This window comes from Mastacembelus armatus, chromosome 19 (assembly GCF_900324485.2).
Source record: "Mastacembelus armatus chromosome 19, fMasArm1.2, whole genome shotgun sequence".
Lineage (NCBI taxonomy): Eukaryota > Metazoa > Chordata > Actinopteri > Synbranchiformes > Mastacembelidae > Mastacembelus > Mastacembelus armatus.
This window is the reverse complement of record NC_046651.1, coordinates 10,565,301-10,589,350: the sequence shown is the minus strand read 5'-3', so window position 1 is coordinate 10,589,350 and position 24,050 is coordinate 10,565,301. Positions and strand designations below refer to the sequence as shown.

At 38.7% G+C, this 24,050-nt stretch overlaps 3 protein-coding genes across 3 annotated transcripts; all 3 read right to left on the bottom strand.

The window, feature by feature from the left end:
- Positions 1-1,089: 1,089 nt before the first annotated feature.
- Positions 1,090-3,331, bottom strand: LOC113135661 (carbonic anhydrase 4-like). Its single transcript, XM_026315865.1, has 9 exons — positions 3,326-3,331; positions 2,951-3,026; positions 2,830-2,856; positions 2,559-2,729; positions 2,174-2,322; positions 1,975-2,070; positions 1,674-1,752; positions 1,402-1,565; positions 1,090-1,272 (listed from the first exon to the last, which is right to left on the bottom strand). The coding sequence occupies exons 2-9, from the start codon at positions 3,024-3,026 to the stop codon at positions 1,090-1,092; spliced, it is 945 nt and encodes a 314-aa protein (XP_026171650.1). The 5' UTR covers positions 3,326-3,331.
- Positions 3,332-5,443: 2,112 nt separating this feature from the next.
- Positions 5,444-12,640, bottom strand: LOC113135791 (carbonic anhydrase-like). The gene is made up of 16 exons (XM_026316084.1): positions 12,571-12,640; positions 12,422-12,454; positions 12,164-12,337; positions 11,841-11,992; positions 11,647-11,736; positions 11,495-11,564; positions 11,051-11,214; positions 10,043-10,148; positions 9,615-9,791; positions 9,360-9,514; positions 9,170-9,259; positions 8,948-8,986; positions 8,758-8,839; positions 8,507-8,670; positions 7,446-7,571; positions 5,444-5,518 (listed from the first exon to the last, which is right to left on the bottom strand). Exons 1-16 carry the CDS (start codon positions 12,623-12,625, stop codon positions 5,444-5,446), a joined length of 1,752 nt encoding a protein of 583 aa, XP_026171869.1. The 5' UTR covers positions 12,626-12,640.
- A 2,313-nt stretch (positions 12,641-14,953) lies between these two features.
- LOC113135093 (carbonic anhydrase 4-like) lies at positions 14,954-23,963 on the bottom strand. The gene is made up of 16 exons (XM_026314742.1): positions 23,869-23,963; positions 23,514-23,568; positions 23,363-23,395; positions 23,105-23,278; positions 22,782-22,933; positions 22,588-22,677; positions 22,266-22,332; positions 21,251-21,414; positions 19,740-19,845; positions 19,629-19,658; positions 19,336-19,512; positions 19,081-19,235; positions 18,891-18,980; positions 16,646-16,727; positions 16,395-16,558; positions 14,954-15,607 (listed from the first exon to the last, which is right to left on the bottom strand). The coding sequence occupies exons 2-16, from the start codon at positions 23,566-23,568 to the stop codon at positions 15,443-15,445; spliced, it is 1,704 nt and encodes a 567-aa protein (XP_026170527.1). The 5' UTR covers positions 23,869-23,963; the 3' UTR covers positions 14,954-15,442.
- Positions 23,964-24,050: the final 87 nt, after the last annotated feature.

The following is a 24,050-nucleotide window of genomic DNA, read 5'->3' as shown; positions in this document are numbered from 1 at the left end:
ACTTTCTGGGACTTGTCATAGTGTTACAGCATGTCAGGTATATATGGACAGAAGAGCACAGGTCATTTAGCCTAATGTTATAATTTCTTGTTACTCGCTTTTGGTTCCCATTTTTATTCCAACTCTACTCAGATGTCTGGATATGAGAAAAAGCAGCTCTGATTTTGTGCACATGTGCATAGTCTGCTAGAAAGCTTTATTTTTTTATTTTTAAAAAAATAAAAGGTTTTTTTATGTAATCTAATATTTTGAGAGGTATGGTAAGCTCTGAAAAATCTCAGGTCACTTGACTGGTTCAAGTTCAGTCTGAGTGCAACAACAGGGCTTCAATTCAACTCTGTTACATAATGTCATTAAAAAAATCAACACATTTCTAAAAATAAAACAAAGATCAGATCATTTCTATTCATAAACATTCAATAACAGGTGACAGTTTTGCTTCATGTGCAGAGGAACAAAGGTCGTGCATGTCAGTGTAATTAATAAAGGTGCGCATCCGACTGAGTGACACCTCAATCCTTCATTACAACACCCGAAAGAGGCAGTGCAGGTGTTCAACTCGTCGGTGTGGCTACAGTACATGTCACCTACTAAGAGTATCGGCACTGTTGGGTGCAAAACGCCAGCAAACAAGATAAGGTCATATAAAAATATGAAATTCAACAGCAATATTGCCATATTCTCCATCAACTGTGGGTAAAGACTGATTTTAAACTTTCGAGACAGATTGCATGACACCAGACATCTACCATTAAAACAACTCAGTAGACTCAATACAAATGTGTCAGTTTCACAGGCACATGCAGCTTGGCTGCTCAAAACACATATGAGCTTTGTACATGCTTCAAAAAAACTCTATGTTCTCGTGTGTATCATGTTTAAGATAAATTTAGTACGTACGAGATGTACACATGTATAACAACAGTTTAAAACTGACTATGGATAAATAAATTCTTTTACAATTTGTCATTACCACGGAAACATTATGACGGATAGTTAAAGTCATGCAAATTATATCTAGAAGGGGAACAAGCTCAGCAGGAAAAAAAAAAAAAAAAACATTACTGAAAAACCAGCAGCATTTTTTGATTAACTCCTCCCCAGGATGAGGCTCAGGAACATCAGCCCTAGGGAGTAGCAGGTTGTGGAACTAGAGCTGCTGCTGGCAGGCTGTGTTGTGACCGGTTGTGCTGGCTGGATGCTTCTGTAGACATTGGTCATAAAAGGTGATGAACTGTTGGAAAATCGTACTGTTGTGCTGAAGAGATCAATCTGGAGGGTGGGGGGTGGGGGGTGGGGGTGGGGGGGGCGGTATTATTTCAATTAGCTGTGTGAAGAACTTTGAGAACATTTCTGCTTGTCGTACTGGCTACCGTACTTAAGGCACGAAGAGGAACTCACCAAATCTTTGCTGACTTTGATCGTCTCCTTGAACACAGTCCAAACCACAACCTCGTTGCACTCAGGGGTAGTCAAGGAGCCAAGGTAACGGTAATACTTAGTACGATTCACTTGACCCAGGAGATCATCCAGTGAAATCCCAGGTGCCATTGAAGCATTTTGGCCTGAGGAACGAAAAACAATCCTTGAAGTACTGGAGCTGACACACTTTATCGCAGGACAGTAAATTATATTCTACATACACACACAAAAAAAGTGTAAAACATTCTCACCGCTCTGTGTGATGTTGACCAGGTAGGAGGTCAAGGTGCGCCAGCTGGCAGGTTGGCCAGTTACATTATCTGGCATTACCTGAAAAAGAACACACATAGTTTCAATGAACTCTTCACTGGTTTTCCCACCTCAGGTGCTTGACGTTATAAATAAACAATTAACTTGAACAGAATTTAATCTTTTTTCTTCTTTAAAAAAAGTAGCATCTTACTTTTTATAGTAAAATGACTCAAACACGGTGCGACAAGTAATAAAATATATGTCTTCTGACATTACAAAAACATGCATCTTTTTTCTCACCTCAATGAAGAAACCAAGAGCAGCAGCTCCTGTAGAATCTGCAGCAGCTTGTGTTGTGTTCAAGTTATAGGATGACTTCACGTTCACAATGTGGAACTGGGGGGAGTGAAGAAAGAAGATTTGAATCATAATCTAATTAATAAAACTGTAATCTATGGCTCAAAGTGAAACATAAACCATGTATAGCTACAGTATATACCTCCATTGGATAACGCTTGCCATCCACAGTGTGTTCAGAGCCGGGAACGGAGGAACCATTACCCCAGTGGAGGTGGAACTGCAAGCTGTCATAAGGCTCAGAAAGACCCCCCCCTGAAATCCTAACACCACGTCTTAAATTGACTTTGACTGGAAGAGATTTAAAAAAAAAAAACAAAACAAAAAAAACACATCATTAAATCAGAATTGATGATTTAAAAAAAATCACTTGGCTGATGTGACACGAAGATGGTGACAGTTTAATCAACATAATTACTTTTGTGTTTGAACCAAAAATTAACATTCCTGTCTACACCCTGTGACGTGACCAAATACAGCCCAAGCAGCTGGAAAAATCTGGGTGCTCAGCCATGTCCATTGCTCACCTGTGTCACCTGTGTTCAGGATCGTTTGCAATGCTGATGTGTCGTTGAAGTTTTCAAAGGTGAATGCCGTCAGGTTGGAGTCGGGCTTCACAGATGCTGAGACGATGTTAATGGGTGACTGTCGCGTGCCATTGCAGTACTTTGGAACGAGGACTGGCCACAGGGCGTCATCTATAAATACAAACAAGACTTAAGTTCTCTGAAGAGGAACGTGGTTAAGGTGTTAAGTGGATTCTGTGTCAATTCCCCGAGACAAAAAGTGAATACTCACTGCAGGTTGGTTTATCGTAACACCAGGCTGGAGGAGAGAAAGCGCACATGGTTATCATTTATTCATGAGAGTCTATGAAAACGCAGAGTTTAGCCATGGAGTCAGTTTAAAGGCGACATACCGGCTGAGGATGTGGCACAGTTGACGCTCGGTGCCAGGGCGCACACAGCGAGCACAGCTACGACAAGGTAGTTCATCTAAAGTAACAGGTACAAAGTCAATCCGTACATTTTCAATAAAACTGATAAGCTTTCACATGAAATGACGCAGATATAGTGATGCAAACATAATAAGACAATAGAATAATCAGCTTTTTTTTTTAAATTAACGTTAAACCTACTACACACAAAGTTTTTAAATAAATTTTTACGTTTAAAAATTAATTAAAATAGTCAAAAACCAATCCAATATTTTAAAATACATAAATACGCTAAATAATATAGTCCCTCTCAGAGCAGCTCTTTAAGTCCAGGTGATATGAGGATTAGAGTCTTACCTTTACCTCACTAGCTACAAGACTGGAGCTCAGGCTCATCCTTCCTCTTTTTATTCACTCAGCCCATCCAGCAGCTGCTCTGAAAACGCCTCTGTTTCACACCTGGTCGTACCTTTAGGCTACCTCACTGCAAGAATTTAAGAGCTGATCAGAGAAAGATTTTTGATAACTTTCTGAGGAAATTTCCAGAAACGGATTCGATAGGATTCATGCCTAGTAACAGGATTTTAAATCTACCACGATTAACAAAAAAGCAGGGTAGTAGAAAGAGTTTTCATTAAACACTGCAAGATAAAGGTCACACCAGACACAGGTGGGGAATAGATTCAAAATAATTCAAACTGAAGCATTGAATTGGAACTTTGCACAAAAATCGTCCATGAAAAATACTTATTTCTTCTTCATCAAAACGTCACAGACCAATGTGACGTCATGGATGAAAACAGTAAAGGTGTGGGCTGAACCACTAAACAAAGAGCTGAAGCCTGCTGTAACCCGAACCCATCCACACTATCACATTGTTTTCAAACTGTCATGTGATGTATTTTTACAGCAACATGAACGTTAGGTTAGGTTTAGGTAAAATTACAGTGAAGTCATTTTGACCATATTTGGAAATGACCGATGCTCTTGTTTTCTGAGAGAAGACCAGACAATAAGTTCCTGATATTGGCCCAGCCCAATAGATTCTGAGTATTGTTCCTATGGGTTTTGTGTATGAACCAAATATTAACATTCCTGTCTATACTTGTGACTGTGACATAACCAAATACAGTCAAAGCATCTGGGAAGACCTGGGTTTCCAGCCAGGCCCGTTCCTCACCTACTGTATGTCACCTGTGATAAGGATCATTTGCATTGCTGTGTTGCTGAAGTTTTCAAAGTGAAAGCTGTCAGGTATGAGTTGGCATATGCTGAGACAATGCTAATAAGTGACTGTCACATGCCATTGCATTACTTAGGAGCAATGATTGGCCATAGGGTGTCATTTATCTGAAGAGTAAAGTGGTTAAGGTGTGAAGAGGATTCTGTGGTTCAGCCCACACTGTTACTGTTTTGATCCATGACGTAACCTTAGGACATTGTTTTTCATCTGTTTCACTGAGATGTGTTAAATCAAACAAGGCCTACACTATGGAACACAACTAAATTGAATGTTTTTTTTTTGCATGCCCCTATTTTTGGAGCAGATTCCATGTGGGCTCTTTAATTGTCTATAATCAACCATACAGGGGGTGGATCCCTTCACTTGCTCATCCTGTGACAGGTGGCTGCCCTGTCGCTCTGGGCATGTAAATAATTTCAGTTTCTGTCCTCAGGTAAAGGTTTACAGCTAAGTCCCTCACTGACCACTAAGTCCAGTGCAAGCAGTACTCTTAAATGCTTCATTTATGTTAGTTTTTATTTCATTAAACAAGTTTGAGCTAAGGTTAGTATGTAAGACAGACTAGACTAAGACAGACTAAACCAGACTTCCAAACACAGCTAACTTGGTAAACTTGGGTGCAGCTGGTGATCCAGCTTTGGCAGTTCTTTGGTTAACATTGTTTTCACAACACAATGCCCTCACAGGGCCACAGACAAAAGTGAACTGTGGGGCCATACTAACCCCACACCCATGGGTTTTCTGTGTGACAAAAAAAAAAAAAAAAAAAAAAAAAAGAAAGATTCTCCTACAAGAGACTGACCTCACCTATACCAGCATCTTTCATTTGTTTAAATGCCTAAAATACTGAATGGGTTTGCATGAATACTGATAGGAGATCTGGTGACTGGTTACATGTACAAAGCATGTGACAGTTATTTTTCATGATTACATAACTGAGATACATGAAGGCAGATGGATGGATAGGTTCAGTTGTAGATTTGAGCCAGATAGAGAATGCGTGATAATGATCATGATGGTGAACGCAACTACAGTTCACATTTTTTCTTTTCAAAACCTGTTTCAATTCCTGCATATTTACATGTCAAAATCTATTTGCTAGCTACCCCATTTTCAATGATCCTACAGGTACATAAAAATTAAAGGTGTTTCTGTAACCACTCACTGTGGCAACTCCCTTTTGACTTGGCTTGTACTCTACGTATGAATATCAGCATACCAGAAATAGGCTGCTAGTAGTATTCATAACCACGGATGACCAGACAATTATATTTACTGTGGAGATAATCAGGGAAGTGGAGACAGGTCTGGTGGGAAAGGGAATGAGCATTAGATCTGCAGTGCACACTGCTGGAGGGAAAGTCTTTCACAAGATCACCTTCAAGAAAGCAACATACTGGTCTGAAATATGTTCGCATGTACACACCCCTGTCCATGGTCATGCAGAAACCATGAATGGCTGTTGTGCATTGTAATCTCTGGTTTTAATGTACACCCATGAGCAAGGACGGCAACACTGCTGACATTCTGTTTTCACTGTTTCATTTCTGTCAAAAAATATTCAACTCACACGTTCAAGAATGTTTTTCTGAACATCTCTTAGAATTGACAAGAACCACACCACCTTGTCTGGCCATGCCCAGGTTTCTATCCACTGTTATGATTTTGTGCCAATATTTGTTCCTATGATTCACTTCAGCCTCACTGAAAGCAGAGCTAGAGTCTTTACTATGTCTGCATTCCTTCATGCTGAAATTATGCAAGGGTGCAATACTATAAGCAATACGTCCAGTAATAATAGCAACAAAAGTGCGGGACAAGAGGTAGGCCATTCTGTATTTATTTATCAAATCAACCAACCAATGCACTTAAAAACAAGGCATGTTTGCCAAGTGCAGAATCTATGCAAAACCTGAAATAAGGTGCTTTCATACTAGTGATTAAGTATATAATTTAATTAATAAACCCCATAAAATCTATTTTAAATTTGACATTTAAAAAAGATTGGATGGGTTTAATTTCCAACCTGACATAATTATATGGTTGTCAGTGTGAACAGCTTTTCCCCTGCTTGTTACAAAAGGTAGTTTCCAAGCACATTTTCTCCTACATTTGATATTTGTCACCAGAAAGAACTAAGACATGTTACCGAAATATTATATTTGCTCATCCTGAGAGACCAGCAGGAACAACCAGAACAATGGCTAATTGCAGGGTATTACAAGGGAGGATGAACAGCTTTTTAATGGTGCACGCACGATGCTGCCAACAGGGTTGTGTGTCAGACAGAAAGTAATATCAACCATACACCCCAGTTTGACTCAGCTAAGTTAGGAGAGGTATCTGGCACAGGAATGATGCCACTGTTGAAAAGTCTTCTCTGTAAACAACACCCGAAAATGCAAACAGCACCTTTCCCACGGGCACAAACTAAGAGCCAGCTTTCTCATGTAGCATGTGAAGTGTCCAACATTATGCGTCAAATCTGTGTTCCACTTTCGGTGGTTACATTTACTGATTGTGCTTTGGAGTCTTACAATGAGTGGTGGGGTAAACCAACCACAGGACCATATATAAAGTTGGGCACCTCCCCAGAAGTGAAGCCAATGCAAACCAATCATCCCTTGGTGTCTGGTTGGAGTAGAGGTAATAAAGCCCTTTCATCTGCTTACAGTATGTTCTTCTAGCTCTTCTGAGTAAAGTTAACTTCTGCACAATAGTTGGATTTTGCCATGTCCTCAGGTGCTTTATGTCATGTCAGCATTGTACCTCTACTAGTTTCAGGTTAAACTTGATATACTGCTGTTTTTATGTTTCAGCCTGATATAAAAACCTCCCTTTATTTAAAGTAGTATTAGGTTTAGTCTTATTCAAGTAGGCTTTTTCTTTTAGCCAGTGAGTACTGTCAATAGGTAATTCTTACAGCACCTAATAGAACACGTGCATTAAAGTATTTTTCTTCTTTTTAGTTGCTAATCACTCGAACTTGAAAAACCTCAGAGGTAGAAGTTTTAGAGAATTACATTTCCTGGTTAGTCTTTGGTTGATTATATTAATAACTTAATATTGAAATATCAAATTAAACCACACATTCCAAAGTGTTTTTCTTACAAATGCTGAAATGCTAAAAACAGTGTGAGACAGATGATTAGTGCTTGCACAATGAATGTTTTACTGCAGTTCCAGTTAACATTCTCACAGATGAAAATGACATGAAAAGGCACAGAGACTTGCCAGCAGCACAAACAGCTTGACGGATCTGGGGACAGTGGATTTGCTGACGTAGACTGTCCTCCTATTAAGAGGCTGTGGAGGCCGAAACACGTTGCGGTATCCTGTCTGATTTGGGAACATCATCATCTGGTGGGGTTAAAGCAAATGTTAGTTTTCATTAAGGACAGTCTGAAGTGAGAGCTATCCTTCTGAATTGACATCGTCATCTATTCTAAACCACTACATTGTTTGAGATTTTGTTTCTACTACATTTAACTTGTTCAACAAGTGAAAATTATGCCCACAACTTGAGCAAACCCTTGCTTAAGGTAGCCATGCACATATTCAATGAAGTACTAAGAAAAGAAAGTAATCACCACAAGTAACTTAACATCTCTTTTCTAAATAGAAAGTATCCATCCATCCATTATCTATACCCCCTTATTCCTAACCAGGGTCCCAGGGATCTACTGGAGCCTATCCCAGCTCTCTTTGGGTGAAAGGCAGGGGTACACCCTGGACAGGTCACCAGTCCATCACAGGGCCACATAGAGACAAACAACCTCACACACTCACACTCACTCCTGTGGGCAATTTAGAGTCACCAATCAACCTGACATACATGTTTTTGGACTGTGGGAGGAAACCAGAGTACCTGGAGAAAACCCACACAAGTACAGGGAGAACATGCAAACTCCACACAGAAAGGTCCCTGCTGAGTTTCAAACCAGGAACCTTTTTTTCTGTAAGGCAAACAGTGCTAACAACCAATCCACCTTGCTGCCTAAATAGAAAGTAACTAAACCAAAACAAATATTCTCATCATGTGCATGTAGGTGACATTTTACTTCCTCATTTTCTGTCTGTGGCATCTTACACTCTCTGTTTTATATTAAAAACAGCTGCATGTACACTGAAACTGTTCCACTGTGGCAACCCATACTTGCCACAGTGAAATATCATCTTAAATTAATTTCAACAAATCAAGACAAAGACAAAATCAAGCCAAATCAACAACTGACAATCAAGATAAAATCTTGCACAAAAAAATCTTCAGCACTAAAATGATGAGTGGTACGTACCAGGTCTTCATCCAGCTGGATAGGCTCTTTGAAGACGGTCCAAACCACTGCTTCATTACACAAAGGGGTGGTTAAAGAGCCATTGTAGCGGTAATATGTAGTTTGATCCACATCGCCAAGTAGGTCGTCAATGGAGATCTGTTCTGTGACTTCAACCACTGAGTCTACATTGAAACAAAAATGCACAGGATGTAGTGACATTTATGTCCAATGTGTTTTTGAGGTTATACACAACAAAAGTGTATACTTACTGATGTCTTTAATAGCTGACAGGTACTTGGTCAGATTTTTCCAGGCTTCCGTTGCAGGCATTGGACTTGATGTGGAATTTGTCTGCAGAAATAAATGTGATCAACTATTAAAATCCTTTTGCTAAAAAGGTTAAAGCTAAATCAGTTACCCACATTTAGGCTCTGGTTTTAAGCACAATGTAAAACCAACCTTCCAGTGCTGTGAACTGCTTTTGGTAGTAATCGTAGGCTGGAAAACACACATTGAGAAAAAATCATTTACACAATACACACTCTTGTTTGGAGTAATTTGGTTGATTTCTAGCATGAAAACTGGGCTAACTTAAAAGTCTGTGCAACATGATATAAAATTATATTATATATAGTTATATATTATGGATTTATATCACAAAAAAGTGATTTTGAACAATACCTCAATAAAAAATCCTAGAATTGCCAGGCCATTTGGAGTCTGTTTTGCCACACGTAAAGGTAAATCCTTCCTCTTGCTCACTATGTGTAACTGGACATAGACAAAACATGCAGATTAGAGCAGAAGAAGCTAAATCTATCTAAACCAATGACTTAAATGCAACTGCTCAGTACTTAGTGTTTGTATCTACCTCCATTGGGTATCCTTTGGAATTCACTGTGTGCTCTGAGCCCATAGAATCACGTGGTGAGGAGCCCCAGTGGAGGTGGAACTGAACGGTGGAGTAGACGTATCCCAAACCTCCCCCTGACACCTCCACTATATCCTCCTTCAGTACACCTTGCACTAGGGGTAAGGAGACAAGAAAATATAAATACTGCATTATATCCAGACTTAATCATTACCCAGGAAACTGGTTGCTACTATGAAAAGAGAAAACTAAAACCTGAGTGGCCTGTGTTAACGAAGGACTTGATGATATTTTTGTTGTTAAAGTTTGTGTAGGTGAAGGGACCAAGGCGTTTGTTCACCACAGCTTTCTGTGTGTCAATGTTGATGGGTGACTGACGTGCACCAGCACAGTAGGACTGAGGCAGAAAGTGCCACAGATGCACAATGTAATCTGAGGGTATAGAGAAAAACAAAATTTAGGACACACCCAAATCTTATTCTAACAGCATCATCACTTTGAAGCTGACCAGTCATCACCTCTGTACAGTATCTGTAAAAGTTACATACCACAGTGATCCTCGTAACACCAGGAATCACCTGAGGAACAGAGGAACATATTACATTTGTCAATTCAGTCATAAATATTATGGACCACATATTACCATAATATTATAGACCACGTAAGTGATTTTTCTAACTCACTCTTAGCTAGAGGAGTGGCAGGGGAGGCAACCACTTCATGCTGATTAAGATCTTGTGTAGGTCGATAAATATTGGTGAGTCTTGTCTTTGTGGGAAACTGTTTAATCTAAGAACAAAACAGAAAGCTTACTCCAGCAGACCACAGTGATGTTCCAAGCAGAAATACAGTTCTGCAGCAGCAGATCGTAATAGCATAGACAAAAGCTTTAGGTAACTGTGTCAGCTTGTCTCAACTATTTGGCCCCACTTGATCCTCCTCATATATACTATATATATGATATTTTTTCCCAGAGTCAAATGCATCTTACCCAACAGTTTGTCATTTGTTACAGTCAATTCATTGTTACAAAATAAAACAAGCCTCATTATCAAACAGTTATCAAAACAGACATCAGCATATACCGGTTTGTCATGGAACTAGTCTGTGTGATCTGGCAACACTTGCCTGCATGCATCAGCCATTGCTTGCGTTGCGATTATATGCGATTGCACTCGTCATAGGTCATCTCAGTTTTTACAGGTTCAGTTGCATCATATGTTTAAGCAGTAAGTGGCTTATTTAATTTTACTTTTGGTGACAGCGCATAGATAATGAGATGATGTTAATGAGATAAAATTTATTTAGGGATACTCAGGTAATGTAGCTGTCACTGTGGTGATCATGGGTTTGAATCAACCAACCAGCACCCACTGGTGACAGGCTGACTGTGCTGTCAATACACTGACAGTTTACTGCACACTCTTTAGATTAACTAGGAAAGTAGAATAATGTAGAAACTGTAGCTTGTTAAATGAAAGAGAGTACAGTTAATTATTACACACAAATAATATATACAACATTACCTTCAAGGCACAGTTAGTCAGCTGAATATTTACACATCAGTCAACTTTAGAGGTTCCCCCGAGCAAAGGGCACTCCAATTTTCACTTAATTTCACCTAAAATGCCATTATTTTACTTTCTCTTGTGAGCTACTACATGGGTTTTAAAACAGGATGCTAAACTCACCAGATTTCTGTTAATCTTGATTGGCTCATGAAAGACTGTCCACACCACTGCTTCAGCACAACTGGGGGTGGTCCGGGAGCCCATGTACCGATAGAACTTTGTGAGGTCGACATCGCCAATCAGGTCAGCAACAGAGATGGTAGATTTTACAGCAACATTAGTGCCTGTTAAGAGTTAACAAACAAAAAAGGTTTTTATCACATGAAAAGTATGGATTTAAATAGACCGAAATAACATATTTTACTTAAAGCCATGAACATGAACACACTAAATGGATTAATGCAGGATAAGCATTAGCCAACATCACCATGGTAAAAGTTAATATGTGTTATTACCAGCACTAGCTGTTAGTGAGGCAATAGCAATATATTCTGCACTAGAGCTCTGTCAGCTATGTCACTGCAACCTATGGTGCTGTAGCAATGTACTGCTGATGAAATGTACCTTTGGTGGCTGTGAGGTAAGATGCCAGTGTGTTCCATGGTCCTGACATGTCTCCATCTACGTCTGTTGCCTTCAGAGAAAGGATATTACAATTACATGATTTGACCATGGCAAAATTAATTCTCCTTCTTGCTCCTTCCTTGCTCACATACATCTATGAAAAATCCAAGAACAGCAACTCCATCTGAGCTGGCGAGGGCTTGATCCAGAGTGAGGCCCTTTTTCACAGTGACAATGTGCATCTACAAGAGATTACATTAACTGATAAGACAAACCAAGGTAAAAAAAAAAAGTGTGCAAAGGGGACAAGCATGTGGTCATTAGAGAATAGAGAGAACTACAGTACCTCCATTGGATATCTGTACCCATTAATCGAGTGCTCAGAACCTGGAAGTTGTTCTGTATCGCCCCAGTGAAAGTGAAAATGATCCAGAGAATACGTTCCGTTAAGTCCACCACCATTTATTTCAGCTGTATTTCCCTCCAGTGTGCATTTCACTATGTCGAGAAAAGATGGAAAAACATGTTTACATAGCTACTGTCCAAGAATACAGAAGTTTAATATGACCTTACTTTGGGACCTTTCTGGACATCTGTCACAAATAACCATAATTTATAGTTCAGTCTGTTGTAGAGTTCAGAGACAAGGACAAAAAGACAATTATGTACCTGTGTGTCCATTGTTTGTGAGGGACTTGACGTGCTGAGAGAAGAAGTTGGTGAAGGTAAAGTTAAGCAGGTTAGGGTCTGTCTGAACTTGGCTGGTCACTATATCAATAGGAGACTGTCTCTTCTCTCCACAGAAAGAACCAGGGAGGTCTCCCCAGTGGGTCGGGGTGTGCTCTGTGAAAGTTAAAGGAGTCGGCTTGTCAACAACCAAACAATTTAATCCAAATCATTGAGAAAGTCAAGTCTGTCCTTACTCACCACAGCCAGTATAGCACCAATTCTCTCCAGCAGCTGAAACAAAAAAAATATACAACACACTGAACACTACAGGAGAAAACTGATAACAGCATCAAATGCAGAAAAAGCATTAAATTTCCTGCAAGTGGAGATTGATGTATTTCACTCACCACATTTTTTGACAACCCCCAAACTCAGGCACAGCAGCAGGAAGGGAAGATACATCTTCAGGAGGAAAAGAAAAGTCCTTAACAACAAGAACTATCCAAGGTAAGTGTGTACTTTTGCTGTGACGGCCTAATGAGTCCAGATTTTTCACTGCAGTGTGCTGTGTTACAGTCTATTTAATCCCATTTAACTATACAGAATCACCAAAAAAAAACTTTGATCCTGCAAGAGCATTAAGTTAATACTGTCATGCTGATTGAATGCAATCTTAAATATTTTTGCACAATGAAGTGATTGATCTCACTGGACAGAAACAGTGTCAAAGAAAGAAACTTTATAGAAAAAAAAATGCTACTATATTTTAGAAATCAAATTTAATAAATCCCACTACCTTAGTGTTCAGGAATCAAAAAACCTAGGACAGAAAAAACATATTTTTGAACTAAAATCACATTTGAAATATCTACTTGCATCTCCACCAGTGAGAGAAAAAAAAGTAAATTAGCAGGGTAACGCAGTATTTCCCATAGTAACGTAGTATTTCCCATAGTAACGCAGTAATAGTGTTAACGCAGTGACGCGTCACATTCAGAATATGGCGATTTTTAAAAACTTAGCGTTAATATCTAGCGTTAACACCAATTCATGTATCCTCCACAAACGGAAATCTTTTTTTAGTCTTTGTAATGGTCAGACACATCCAATATTTTATTTTCTTAGCAGCCCTACGTTTGTGAATAAACAAAAACAAAAAGCCCGAGAGCGCTCCCCTGGTTTTTATGTTCCCGTTAGCCAACTGTGACGTTAGCATTTCTTTTTAGCATTAGCATGCTAACGTCGGCCCCATGGCAACAGAGACATTTAGCCGGAAATGTTTTCATTTACAGACTGAAAATACAACTTTTCTACAGGTATTTTTGGAAAACCACGGATGCGCTGTCTTGCATTTTTACACACAAACATGAGCGCTAAGAAAACAACAGGTAGCGTGTTTAAGCATTGAAAAACAAAGGAGATGTTTCATTTAGTCTGAGTTACTAGCGAAAACATAAAAATGACATTATTTGTAATTCTGAGTTTTTTCATAATACCAAAGTAGCTCTATTATTGCTCGACTGTAAAAGTTATTACAACACGACTATCAAACACAAATATCTCAAATTCAAGTGACAGCAGTTACCAAAGGAATCTAACAAACCTGTTTTTAATAAACATTTCTTTTTTAAGAAGATATAAATATTTCCTACCTTTAAAGAAAGCCGATGTCTCAATGTTGTGTTGCTCTGTGAAATTTAATTCATAACATTCCATGTAGATTTAATATCATGAGCATTGTTTAAACCTGTTGCTATAGATCAGCATTTATTTACAAAACTTATTGTACTTTTTTTTTTTTTTTTTAAATACAACAGGCTACTGAGCTGCAGAATCAGTGTTACCCTATAAATCCTTCCAGGAGAAGCATTTTTTGTAAATGCAGGCCTACAAATATTAGATATGTTCACAATTCACTTATTAGGCAATACTTTACTTTTACATAATGAAAAAGATCAGCATATACAGGCCCAGATTCTAAAATACTGAGGCAGAGTCAACATTTGCTTCCCTATATAAATCATCCCAGGGTACAGAAGCCACAATTCTTTTATGACCAGCAATAAAATTCAAACAATCAGACGAGACAAAAGTAATTTCACATTAAACAGTTCCTTTAGTTACTCATACTAAAAGGTAAACAAGCTGTTAAATCCAGCAGATTTGCTGAAAACACCATGTTTACAAAATATTTTGCAATCTCATTGACTAGTGTGGGACTGCTTTTAAACAGGTTTAGGGTACTAATATAGGCTCCTTTGAGTATTTTTCAAAAGTTCACTCAAGAACAGAGAAAACTATTTACAAAAGCAAAATGTTTTACATGCACAAGCACAGAACATTGTGTGTAGCTTAGGACATTAGTCATGACCCTTATGTCAGTCATACATAACTATGTTGAACACGTGATCAAGATAGCTTTTTTTGATTAGGCTTCAGTCCTGATAATCACATTCTTTGATGTATGATAAAAATGTTTCCTTTTAAAAGATGTAAGATATTAAGCACCGACCTTCAGTTCTGATAACAAAACACATGTTACAGGATAAAGTGAACTTCATAAATTAGCTGTGAGGAGCTATGTGTTGAATTAGTGCCTAAAACCATCATCAGACAAAGATAGCACATGAGATTTGTATTGGTTATTAGAGTGGACTAGATTTAGTGAATACAAAGATTACTGATCAGAAACGGTCAACTCGGTGCTTTAAGAGTTAATTTATATTAAAAAGAAAAATATTCCCTCATCTGTAGGTGTGTGGGGTATAAAAAATTCCAGGCACTGGATGATTAAAAATGAGACCTTTAATAAATGTTGGCTATTACATTAAAATACAAACAATGCATTGGCACAAACTCAATATAAATGGTTATTTCACACATATTGAGTGAACATAGTGCATATCTATGGACCAATAAAAGAAATTAAATGATATTTGTTTAGTAATTAAGATTTTTTTTAATATATATTTTTTAATTTTAAAAGTTGAAGTGTTGAAACAAGAGCTAATTACTCAATGGCATCAAGATGATTACCTGTCCAAAACAGTAATGGATTGTACAGTGCGCTGAGGGCTTCATGACATCCTGGAGTAATAACCCAGGTTTTCTCAAATTAATTTCACTGCCTGGAGACAGATGCATACTAAAACACCAGTATCACCGATTAAACCCCACTTTCCAAGTCTTTTTCTAACAAATATATGAATGATATACAATGACACAATCAGTGCATATACAATGTACATATAAGTGATAAGGCAGTTCCAATTAATTGTCTCAGAGATGAAAATGACATGAAAAGGCACAGAGACTTGCCAGCAGCACAAACAGCATGACGGGTCTGGGGACAGTGGATTTGCTGATGTAGATGGTTCTCCCATTAAGAGGCTGTGGAGGCCGAAACACGTTGCGGTATCCTGTCTGATTTGGGAACATCATCATCTGGTGGGGTTAAAGCAAATGTATACACAACTTGAGCAAACGCATACTGAAAGCAGCTATTACCATATGAATAGAAAATACCAAATAACCACAGGTGACTTAACTTTTTTTTTTTTTTTTTTTTTTAAAAAACAGAAGGCAACTACACTGAAATAATCATAATCATATGTGCGCAGGTTTAACATTTTACTTCCTCATTCTCTGTTTGGGGCTCATGTTACAGTCTCATAAGTGTTTTACATTAAAACAATCCCCCGCAACATGTACACTGAAAACAATGAATTGTTCCACAAACCCATATTTGCCATAGAAATATCTTTCATCACTTTCAACATAAGCAATGTGTAGACAAAATTCAAAGAAATAAATCCACAGTCCTGCCAAAGCTAATGTCAGACAAGGAGCCCACATTAGGAAAGTCACATGGATATTAAAAGTTGTTTTTTTTTAAATGTGAAATATCTGTTACCTGTCCTCACCACAGAAAAAAAAAAGAAAAAAAAAAAGGACAACCTACAATTGGTGACCTGTGATCAAAAATTCTATGTATTTCATGTGGATGGTAAACACCTGAAAATTACAGCTAAGCATTACCAAGCTCACGCATTGTTTCTTTGTAGAAAAACACTATACATATAAATTTCACTGGAAACGTTCATACATATTAATGAGCTAAGAAATATCTTAATCAGTGCTACAGAGTACTACTAGTTAATTTTAATTGCTCACTGTGGCCCACCACCTGTTTGGACAGATCCCCAGCACTAAAATGATGAGTGGTACGTACCAGGTCTTCATCCAGCTGGATAGGCTCTTTGAAGACGGTCCAAACCACTGCTTCATTACACAAAGGGGTGGTTAAAGAGCCATTGTAGCGGTAATATGTAGTTTGATCCACATCGCCAAGTAGGTCGTCAATGGAGATCTGTTCTGTGACTTCAACCACTGAGCCTACATTGAAACAAAAATGCACAGGATGTAGTGACATTTATGTCCAATGTGTTTTTGAGGTTATACACAACAAAAGTGTATACTTACTGATGTTTTTAATAGCTGACAGGTACCTGGTTAGAGTTTTCCAGGCTTCCATTCCAGACACTGGACTTGATGTGGAATTTGCCTACATGAGTAAATAGGATAGAACCTTTCAAAGCATTTTGTAAAGTAGGTATCTCAGTAACCAACATTTGGAGCTGGCTTAAGAAAGCAACATCCTTATTAGGCCTTTGTCCTAATGTCCTTTGCTTGCTTTTGTGAGAAGTTTCAGGAACTACAGTTTTCCCTCGAACTAATGCTAAATCAATTTTCAGGTATACAAAGGAGGAGGGGTATGGTGCTCATAGGGCTATATTAAGGTACAGTACAGCTTTAAGAGCAAATTCCTCATGCTGCAGTCAAGTTTGTAATTAAAAACATTGCAATTGATTGCAAATAGTCATGAGAAAATAAGTAACTTTTGACAAAGGTGTAGGAATGAGTTTGACACTGGGGGGTGAGAAAATTACTAGAAATTGTATATATGCACACGACTATATACACTACCAGTCATAAGTTTGGAGTCACCTCAATTTTGTAGTTATAAAAATGTGTGTCGTTTACTGAAATTAAAGAATAACATTTGAAGACTTAAAAAAAAAAAACCTTCAGGTTTAAAGTAAATAATGTAAACATCACACTCACCCAGCAGCCCAACATGTCATTTACTCTCTAGTTGAAATCAAATGTCTTTTGGGAGCACTGCTGCTGAAGCTCCAACAAATGTGTTGCACATACAGCTTTCAGCTTTCCTTTCAATCTTCACCTGGAAAGTCAAGATTGTGCTGCTGTTCCATCATTGGAAGACGTTTATCTTGTTCTCTTCCACAGCCTGAAGGTAGTTTTTGCCTCATTACCCTGAACAGGGTCACGGGGCCCGCTGTGCTGTATTGTCCAAACAATGCTTCAGAGGGTGTAGTATTTTTTGTCACCAGCTTTATACGTAGTGCTGGAGGGACTGAAATGTTGGGACACCTCTAAGAACTGTTTGCATCCTTAAAAAAAGGACCACATTCATCATCACTTTTTTACCTCCGCCAAAGTTTATTTTGCTTTGGACCATTTATAAGCTTTATCTCTGGACCTGAAATGTGTACATGTCAAAAAAAACTGAAGAACATGGAGGTGACCCCAAACGTCTGACTACTACTGCACATGATATTTCAACTTGGTAGTTGATCTGTTATGTTCATTTTTATCTCTGTATTTTTAATAATGCTAAAATGCAAACCCTTGTAGACCTCATCTCACCCCCGTTAACCTGCCACTCCTTCCATTTCTGCTGAAATTAGATGACAAAATTTACAGTGGTTAATACCATGAAAGTTTTAGGACAGACAAGGCTAACTTCATGTTAATGTTAGTGACTACATTAATGTTGACGTTAAAGTGCAACAAGACATCACAAGCTGTTTTTATAGCTAGAATTAGCCTTTGTTTTGCTCTTGCGGCAGCCAGTTTGGCCATCAATTATTACTAGTTCGCTAGATATGTAACAGTTAACTGGTGTAGCAGCATTGGTAAATCTTAGCCAGTCACAAACAATTAAACATGTCATTCCAAACACATTTGTTTATTTCTTCTTCTATTGTTTAATTTAATAACATTTATTATTTTAGCTGCATGGTTGAGAGACTGATTTGTCTGGCTCAGGGTTGAGTTGTAACTGTCTCCAGCTGGTGGCAGTGAACCTGACTCCACCAATCAGATGATCTGACAAACAGGAGCTGCTCCATCCATCCATCACCTAATCTTTATCCTGGCAACCCTGACCTTTCAAAATTAAACTCTCAAATATAGAGTGGTGTTTTTCTGTATAGGACAAACGTAGATCGCAGATGCCCAATAATGGGGGGTAAAGGCGGGCATGCCATGTTTCCGACACCACGGACTATTGAATCTTACCATTCTACAATCATAGGAGTTTGCATGTTTGCAAGTGCTGCATGTTTACAAGTTTTCATAGTAAGTTGAACTGAACATGAGGGACAGGATACACACAGGCTGATATAAAGCCACACCACACACTTTATAAGGCATGCACTAATTTGTCAAGTTAACTTCTTCCAGTTACTTTATGAGAAATTAAATGAACTACCAACAATTCATCCCCTTGGCGATGAATAAACATCTTATTTAAAGGTCATGTATATACTGATTATTTAAGTATAATTTCTCAGTATATAAAACATGATCAGAATGATTATCTAACTCACTGGTATCATTAGTGACATACACTGAACATTACCTTAATAAAGAACCCCAGTACAGCCAGGCCATTTGGAGTCAGCAATGCCTTATCCATAGTTAAATCCTTCCTCTTGCTCACTATGTGTAACTGGACATAGACAAAACATGCAGATTAGAGCAGAAGAAGCTAAATCTATCTAAACCAATGACTTAAATGCAACTGCTCAGTACTTAGTGTTTGTATCTACCTCCATTGGGTATCCTTTGGAATTCACTGTGTGCTCTGAGCCCATAGAATCACGTGGTGAGGAGCCCCAGTGGAGGTGGAACTGAACGGTGGAGTAGACGTATCCCAAACCTCCCCCTGACACCTCCACTATATCCTCCTTCAGTACACCTTGCACTAGGGGTAAGGAGACAAGAAAATATAAATACTGCATTATATCCAGACTTAATCATTACCCAGGAAACTGGTTGCTACTATGAAAAGAGAAAACTAAAACCTGAGTGGCCCGTGTTAACGAAGGACTTGATGATATTTTTGTTGTTAAAGTTTGTGTAGGTGAAGGGACCAAGTAATTCGTTCACCACAGCTTTCTGTGTGTCAATGTTGATGGGTGACTGACGTGCACCAGCACAGTAGGACTGAGGCAGAAGGGGCCACTGAGAGACAGTGTAATCTGAGGGTATAGAGAAAAACAAAATTTAGGACACACCCAAATCTTATTCTAACAGCAGCATCACTTTGAAGCTGACCAGTCATCACCTCTGTACAGTATCTGTAAAAGTTACATACCACAGTGATCCTCATAACACCAGGAATCACCTGAGGAACAGAGGAACATATTACATTTGTCAATTCAGTCAATATAATGTGTACAATATGTATGTGATTTTTCTAACTCACTCTTAGCTAGAGGAGTGGCAGGGGAGGCAACAACTTTACGCTGATTAAGATCTTGTGTAGGTCGATAAATATTGGTGAGTCTTGTCTTTGTGGGAAACTGTTTAATCTAAGAACAGAATAAAACATTTACTTGAAGAGATCCACCACAAGTTGTTAGGTAGCAGTACCCGGTCTAACAGTATTGATACTAAAGACCACAGAGTTGCAGATTCTTTTTTTCTTCCAATAGAAACCAAACACCCATATCTGAGGCACAGAAAATGAATGATGAAAAGAACAGTTACATTCAAGTGGTCATGATGCCCAGTTTGTGTTCTTTTGACAGCGTCAGGTTAATTGTGTCGGTCTGTCACAATTATGTTACCTTTGGCACCACATATGCCCCCCTCCCTCAACTCCTCATGGAGCATTGTGTTGTTACAATGCACTCACACATGATTCTGTGCTCACTTTCTGTTGTGGTATGCTTTAAGGTGAGGTCAAAGACTAATGCATCTGCTGGGTTAAAAGACAGCAGAACAAATCACTTTCAGAGACATGTGACCCAGCTGGGTATGTGGTCCTATGGCTGTCAAATACAGTAGATGAGAGATAATGAGATGTCATTTGACAATGAAGAAATGACGCCAATGATCTTATTTTGTGTCACATGCATCTTATCCAACATTGTCATTGTTACAGTCAGCAGAGAAAACAAGCCTCCTTATCAAACACGATTATCAATACAGACGCCGGCATGTACCAGTTTGTCATGGGACTGGTCTGTGTGATCTGGTGACAATCGCCTGCCTTCATCAGTTGTTGGTTGCATAACAGTTTATATGTGATTCCACTTGTCATAGCTCATCTCAGTTTTTACAGGTTCACTGTTGACAGATTGCCATTGTATTGACAGCACAATTAGTTTACTCTTCACCTGTTTATGTTCATTAGTCACATAGATTAAAATAGGAGCTACAACTTGTCCAGAGTAAGAGTACAGTTACATTATTTACAATAAATACAATCTCCAATGTTTGTTTTGTTTTTTTAAAGTATTCACTAGCATATGATGTCTGAAGAAATACCATTCTTCTTCAGTAACTTACAAGCTATTGGCTCAGTGCATTTGCAAATAAGTTATGGAATACCATTCATCTGGAGCTATTTTTCTATTTTAACTCTATTTTTCTATTTTGTTTTCCATCAATTTGTGAGGGAAATACCTGGCTAAGCTCCTGTGTTCAGTTATTTGCAGCTTTGTTGTCTTTTTGGTGCAGGATAGGTAGTGTCCAGCAGGTTTGTTTTTTTTTTTAAGCTGAAAACAGTTGTAACATATGTGGGAAGTGAAAGTGAAAAGAAAAAAAAAAAAACAAAAAAAAACTGACAATTGTCCCTGGACACCTAAACATTTAGATGAACTTTCTCTGAAGCTTCATAAAGAGGGCATTTGAGATTATTAAGAGTGTGTGGACTAAACTTGGCCTCTCCTCTCCTTACCCCACAAACTCCAACCAAGTTTCCAAACTTACCAAATTTCTGTTAATCTTGATTGGCTCATAAAAGACTGTCCACACCACTGCTTCAGTGCAGTTGGGGGTGGTCAGTGATCCCATGTACCGATAGAACTTTGTGAGGTCCACATTTCCAATCAGGTCATTAATAGAGAGAGACGAGTTTACAGTAGTCTCATGGCCTGTGGAAAGATTTAAGGAAAAAAAAAAACCTAATCAAACAAGAAGTATTTGTAAACAACCCAAAATGACACTGCCTCTGTATTGATACTATGAAAGCCATCATTAATCACTGGATGAGCATTAGCCAACAGACAATGCATGGACAAAGTCTGACAGTATACGTTTTATCAACAGCACCAGGTTTTACTGTGGCAGCCACAATACATCCTGTATTAGAGCTCTGCCAACTAAACAACCTCATCTCCTCCCAATAGTTTCCCTAATGACTAAATCCAGGGTGGGCAATTCTGGTTCCCAAGGGCCACCACCCTGCTTGTTTTTGAACTATCCCTACTCCACCTACTGCTAATTATGTGGATAAGGTGTGTTCAGTCAATCAGAAATATCCAGTCACTTTGTCCTTTCCTGCTCCTCCCTTTATCTGGGCTGGTATCTTCCAGCTTCCGATTGACTGAACATACCTGATCCAGGTAATGAGCAGTGGGTGGGGCAGGGGTAGTTGGCAAAGAAGCAAAGCAGTGGAGTTGTTCAACCATGCTCTAAATAATTAGATCTTGACCTTCAAACTAAAAGCATAAACAAATTAACTACAACACAAAAAAACTACTTTCAGTCCTATAACACTCAGAATAATACTGCCTTTTAAACGTTGGCTCTGAGGATTATAGGTGCGACCTTTAATTTAAGTGTTTTGAAAATTAATGACATATCTCACTGCACATACCATACTTGGCACCAGCTTTTAGTACAATTTAAATACACCCCGCATTTGACCTCTGCCAGATGAGTCACTGCAACCGGCTCTATTGTAGTTACATGCAGCACATGAAATCCCAGAAACCAGACCTACCTGTACTATTTGGCAGCAAAGATGTGAGCTCACCCCATGGTCTTGACATGTTTCCATTGTCTGTTGCCTTTAGGGGGGGAGAGGGTGGGGCAATTATTATAATTACATTATATTTTCTAATAGCTGTCCATTTGTATTTTTTACATGACCTACAATGTCATGACATAAAAATCAAAATGAGCATACAAGACCAATTTCATTAATGGCCCCAATAAGCATGATACAAATCTAAAAAGACTTGTAAACTTCACATTTGAAGGCATAACACGTATTAACAGATTAGCAATTCTTTTTGAAATATTTAGTTCAAGTGTACACATACATCTATGAAAAATCCAAGAACAGCAACTCCATCTGAGCTGGCGAGGGCTTGATCCAGAGTGAGGCCCTTTTTCACAGTGACAATGTGCATCTACAAGAGATTACATTAACTGATAAGACAAACCAAGGTAAAAAAAAAAAGTGTGCAAAGGGGACAAGCATGTGGTCATTAGAGAATAGAGAGAACTACAGTACCTCCATTGGATATCTGTACCCATTAATCGAGTGCTCAGAACCTGGAAGTTGTTCTGTATCGCCCCAGTGAAAGTGAAAATGATCCAGAGAATACGTTCCGTTAAGTCCACCACCATTTATTTCAGCTGTATTTCCCTCCAGTGTGCATTTCACTATGTCGAGAAAAGATGGAAAAACATGTTTACATAGCTACTGTCCAAGAATACAGAAGTTTAATATGACCTTACTTTGGGACCTTTCTGGACATCTGTCACAAATAACCATAATTTATAGTTCAGTCTGTTGTAGAGTTCAGAGACAAGGACAAAAAGACAATTATGTACCTGTGTGTCCATTGTTTGTGAGGGACTTGACGTGCTGAGAGAAGAAGTTGGTGAAGGTAAAGTTAAGCAGGTTAGGGTCTGTCTGAACTTGGCTGGTCACTATATCAATAGGAGACTGTCTCTTCTCTCCACAGAAAGAACCAGGGAGGTCTCCCCAGTGGGTCGGGGTGTGCTCTGTGAAAGTTAAAGGAGTCGGCTTGTCAACAACCAAACAATTTAATCCAAATCATTGAGAAAGTCAAGTCTGTCCTTACTCACCACAGCCAGTATAGCACCAATTTTCTCCAGCAGCTGAAACAAAAAAAAAATATACAACACACTGAACACTACAGGAGAAAACTGATAACAGCATCAAATGCAGAAAAAGCATTAAATTTCCTGCAAGTGGAGATTGATGTATTTCACTCACCACATTTTTTGACAACCCCCAAACTCAGGCACAGCAGCAGGAAGGGAAGATACATCTTCAGGAGGAAAAGAAAAGTCCTTAACAACAAGAACTATCCAAGGTAAGTGTGTACTTTTGCTGTGACGGCCTAATGAGTCCAGCTTTTTCACTGCAGTGTGCTGTGTTAGTCTATTTAAGTGAAAACCCATTTTACTGCACAGAAACACCAAAAATGCAAGACCATTACAAAGGGAGGCCAGCGCTGTTATGCTAAGGTTAACAACTATATGGTTGCAAAGAAGTTGCAAGAAACTTCATAGGAGGATGCTACTATATGAAAAGAATCATGTAGTGAAAGTCTGACAAACCAACATACCTTAACATCCAGGCTTCAAATCAAAGGCATAAAAAGTGGTACCTTAGCATGGGAAAAAAGTGAAAATGTCCCAGCACATTTCAAGTCAGTGTTTTAAGGTAGGAGGACACTCAGAGGGAGGGGGGCCACTGTGTATGCAACAACAAACTTGTATGGTGAAGACACGTAACATGACCACAAGT